The 4,285-nt window shown below is 37.0% G+C and overlaps 1 protein-coding gene across 3 annotated transcripts; it reads left to right on the top strand.

Moving 5' to 3' along the window:
* Positions 1-427: 427 nt before the first annotated feature.
* Positions 428-3,921, top strand: LOC149175055 (uncharacterized). Of its 3 annotated transcripts, none has more exons than XM_089422744.1 (3): positions 428-609; positions 1,445-1,543; positions 3,240-3,921. In XM_089422744.1, the coding sequence occupies exons 1-3, from the start codon at positions 547-549 to the stop codon at positions 3,708-3,710; spliced, it is 633 nt and encodes a 210-aa protein (XP_089278870.1). In that variant the 5' UTR covers positions 428-546; the 3' UTR covers positions 3,711-3,921. The 3 variants fall into 3 exon arrangements, with proteins under 3 accessions (XP_089278870.1, XP_089278871.1, XP_089278872.1); XM_089422745.1 differs by having other exon boundaries at positions 461-1,195; XM_089422746.1 differs by lacking the exons at positions 428-609; positions 1,445-1,543 and adding an exon at positions 3,003-3,155.
* Positions 3,922-4,285: the final 364 nt, after the last annotated feature.

The following is a 4,285-nucleotide window of genomic DNA, read 5'->3' as shown; positions in this document are numbered from 1 at the left end:
CAAGTTAGAGAAGATTCTTCGGCGAAAATCACATGGAATACCATACGCGTTTCGAACCAACCAGTATGATTCAAAAATACAATAAAACGTTTTATTAAAAGTGAAAGTATCATTTTCAACCAATAAAAACTTTAATCACTGAAATTATTATTCTTCCAATTTTGACTATAAAATTATGATTCTCGAATTTTTTTTGCCAAAATTATTATTCTACACTTTTTCACTGTCAAATTATTATTCTCGAAATTTTTGGTCAAAATCTCGTTAAGGTATTCTTCTTGAATTTCTTTAACGAGAATCGGACAAAAGTGCTTTTGCGACACAATTCATTTACCGCTTTCGGTGAAGCCGCGGGCCAGAAAAGCGCGTTTTGTCTTTGCTTAGTCATCCTCCGGCGGGTCGGCCTGCAGAGGATTCCAAACACAAAACACAATTATTTCCCCATATGCATGAGGATGATAACTGTTGAGTAACGGTAACTGAACTAAAGATTGGTCCGTTGTAAGAGCGGAGTGGGTTTGGTAGAGGGTGGACAGGAGACATGAGATGGGTCTGCACACAGACTGGGACGCTTGGAAATTGATGTGCAGTGGTGGATGTCCTGACACGGTAAGACACCGGAACGCAGTTCTTGAAATCCATAAACAAAAGAAAGAAAAGAAGTGCAGTCAGTCAGTCAGTAGGTCGGCGTGCCTGGGACGGTCAACAGGCACTGGGCACAGCACGGGATTGCTTTCGAAGACACAACCCCTGTGCCTTTTCTTGCTTCTTATTCTTCTTCCTCGTTCACCTGAACCTCTCCCCTGCTTTTACTTCACCAGGCGGCCCCCTATTAGTGACACCGCGGTTCTCCCTCTGTTTTAGGAGGTGGGCGGTTCGATTCCCGTGATCTCACTAACTGAGGACGCGCCTTTTTATGCACTTCTCAGTCCCGGGATCGAGACTCGAGCCCGCTAGCTAGCTAGCCCAGTAGCCCACTCAGCAGTGGCTATTTCTATAAGAAACAGAGTAAGCTGAGTGCTCTTCGTAGGGCATGCCATGCCCATATGCCCTATTCTCTGCAGGCTTTTGCGACACGCAACTTCTTTGAGAATTTAAGTCACAGGGGAGGGGAGGATCCATGAATGCCAAGGCTGGGGAGCTTGCTCTGTAACTGAAGTCAATTGACATTCGCGTTGTCTGTACACTTCTAACGGTAAAAAACTAAAGAAGTTATGCCAGTTTAAGGATTTTTACAGCATTTATGACTGAGAGTTTCTTAAAGTGCATGTCTTAAGATTTTAGCAGTGCCACTTAGGTCAAAGATTAAGTGATTCTCTGTATAAAAAAAAACTAGTGGGTAAATTGGAAATGCCGAAGGGCTGAAGCCATTCTTTTGAGATTTCATTTTTCTTTTTTCAGTTAGTATTGATTGGCTGATATGATTGTTTCTAACGTTGTGCAGGAGGAAGCAAAAATGGCACCCGCAGCTCCGATATTCCCCATGTCTGGGCATTCCCAGTTCGACTATTTTTGTTTTGATCCACAAGTAGATTATGCTCAGGTTCTCACTCAAACTTCATATATTTTTTTTTAGCAGTATGTGTATTATGTATGGAAAGAAACCAGGGACGTACTTAGAATGATTCTAGGTCTTTGTTTGTATATAGAAGAACTAAGTGTATTAGAGGAACTAAGTGTACTAGGGCGTAGATGGAATTTGATAGACAAATTGTAAGATGATTTGCCTGTGAAATACAGTCAAATTTTTTTTCTGGTTCGATAATATTCTGCCTTATAATGATGAAAATAGACTTTAAAGTTGCAAAAAATAGTCAAATTTGAATGATACTTATGATTTGAAATTCCTCTTACCTGATTAAGAGTTTTTTAATAAGAAACTTTATTGAAGAGTAGTTTTTGTAATAAGAAACTTTATTGAAGAGTAAGAGTTAGCATTTTGTAACTGAAGTTTTCCTGTGTTCTGTTAATAAGAAACTTCATTTAAGAGTTCTGGTAATAAGAAACTTCATTTAATAATAAGGGTTAATATTTTGTAATTCAAGTATTTCTGTGTTGGTGCTTAAATGTTAAGAGTAAGAGTTAATATTTTGTAACTCAAGTTTTCTTGTGTTGGTGTTTAAACTTTTTGGGCTAGTCGGGTATTTTAGTTATATTTTTTAATCAATAATGTAGTTTTTGTAATTGCAGTTTTCCTATGTTTGATGGTTAAACTTTTTGTGTTGATCTTGTTTTCTAACTACATTATAACGTAGTTTTGTAAAAGTTAATTAATTTTGTTTGTTTTCTCATGGTTAAACTTTTTGGGTTGATCTTGTTTTTTAATTACATTTTTAAATCAATAGTGTAGTTTTGTAAAAATTAATTAATTTTGTTTGTTTAAAAAATAATTAGGTGTACTTAGACCTAATTGTTAAACATATAAATTTGTTTAAATTTATTTTTAAATATTATAAGTTAAATATATTGAACTCGGTCAAAGTATCAAATAATTAAACTACATTTTTAAATATTGAATATTTGAATCCGTCGGAAGTTAAGATGTTTAGGAATAGAATATGTACACAAAATCATGAAGAATTCATTGAAAAAAGATTCCTGATAAAAACTTTCTGTACCACTCCATTATTAATCTGTATTTATTCTTACATCTCTATTTATAAGTTTATGACTAAAGATGTGTTAATTATCAATGTACTTTTTAGTCAAAAATTCAGTTTAGTGTTTGGGGTCATAAATCAAAAAATACTTTAAAATTATCCCATAACAATACATTCTAGAATAAAGGATTCAAAATTATCCCATAATAATGCATTTTAGAATAAAGGATTTGAGCAAGATAAAGATAAAAATGACCTCTCAACTTTTCTTTATCATGCATGTTATTGAAATGATTAGTAAGACAGAAGTTTTGAACTTAGAAATTTGATGTGGTGTTTTGATTAAAAAACTGTTTTAATATTTTAAAATATTTATTATGAAATAAAAACTACCACAAGCCTACCTAAATTTTGCAAAGCTCAAGGTTGTGAGCAGCCTAAAATGCATATCATACCAGGCCTAATTTGAGCCTGCTCCACTATCACAGAGGGGTTTAGATGGGTTTGTGGGTACAGGCTCAGGATGTTATACAAGCCCGGTTTCGCAACCTCAAGGTGCATATTGAATCCAAATCAAGATGGTTCTGTGTTTATACTGTAAATTTTCTTGTAACATAACAGTCAATGTGGCTTTCACAGGTGCTTGCAGAAGCTCAATGGCGTCAGGACGAGGAAGAGGCGTCCTCGCTCTCGCAATTCTCTCTGCCCAGCCAGACAACAACTCGTCGAGGTGACTTTTCGGCGAATCTCAGAGCAGTGGATCAGCTGATCCAGAAATCATCGGTGGAGGATCTGAAGAAAAGAAAGTCATGGAAGAGCTCTCTGTTCTTCTGGAGGAAATCCAGTCAGAAGAAGCACAACAGGGCCATTCCGGCGACCCAGCCACCAGTGTTCAAATCCCGGGCGAAGCAAACGTCCGGGCCGATCTATATGAACGATATTCACTGTATCGCTCCTTCTTATCGGTCCGGTCGATCAACTTCCGGTCCCATGGTTGCCATGTTCGGGGCTGTGCATAGGGGTGAAGCCGATGTGCCTTATATGCCTCTGGCTCATCACAACCATAGCAGCAGGGCTTCTGTAGCAAGGCCAATCTACTTGGTCACATAGAAATTCCTGCAATTTTGCTGTTGATTAAACTCCTTTTTAATGATATGTGTTCGATTCACTGTCAGCAGAAGTAGACCTACTGTAGAAGCCTAATTTTGCAGCTGTACCGCCCGGGATGGGCGTTATCTTCTCACAAAGATTTTGCTTGCTTTCATACTTCTAACCAGGGGACTGTAATTTCATTATGCTAATACAAATTGCACTTTGTTTACTTCATTTTGTCCATTAGAATGGTCAGAGTATTTGACGGCTAAGAATCAGAAGAATTGAATCTTTGTTCATTGGTCTTTGTGGCATCAATCTGTAGATGGATGAGAGTGTAACTTGGATTTGACTGTCAATGGATTCTTATTTGAAAATCCCACAAGAGACAAACCTTTGAGCAAAAGAAAATTTGAATGGCCTCTGTAAAAAAGTATAAAGATACTCTGGAACATGTTCATGGCAGACCTGGCATCAATCTGTAGATGGATGAGAGTTTATTACAGGTAACTTGGATTTGACTGTCAATGGATTCTTATTTGAAAATCCCACAAGAGACAAACCTTTCAGCAAAAGAAAAATTGAATAGCATG

This window comes from Pinus tabuliformis, chromosome 4_1, assembly GCF_031772625.1.
Source record: "Pinus tabuliformis cultivar Carrire ecotype Pingquan chromosome 4_1, CPIR1, whole genome shotgun sequence".
Classification (NCBI taxonomy): Eukaryota; Viridiplantae; Streptophyta; class Pinopsida; order Pinales; family Pinaceae; genus Pinus; species Pinus tabuliformis.
The sequence above is the reverse complement of the archived record's forward strand: the minus strand, read 5'-3'. Positions and strand labels throughout refer to the sequence as shown.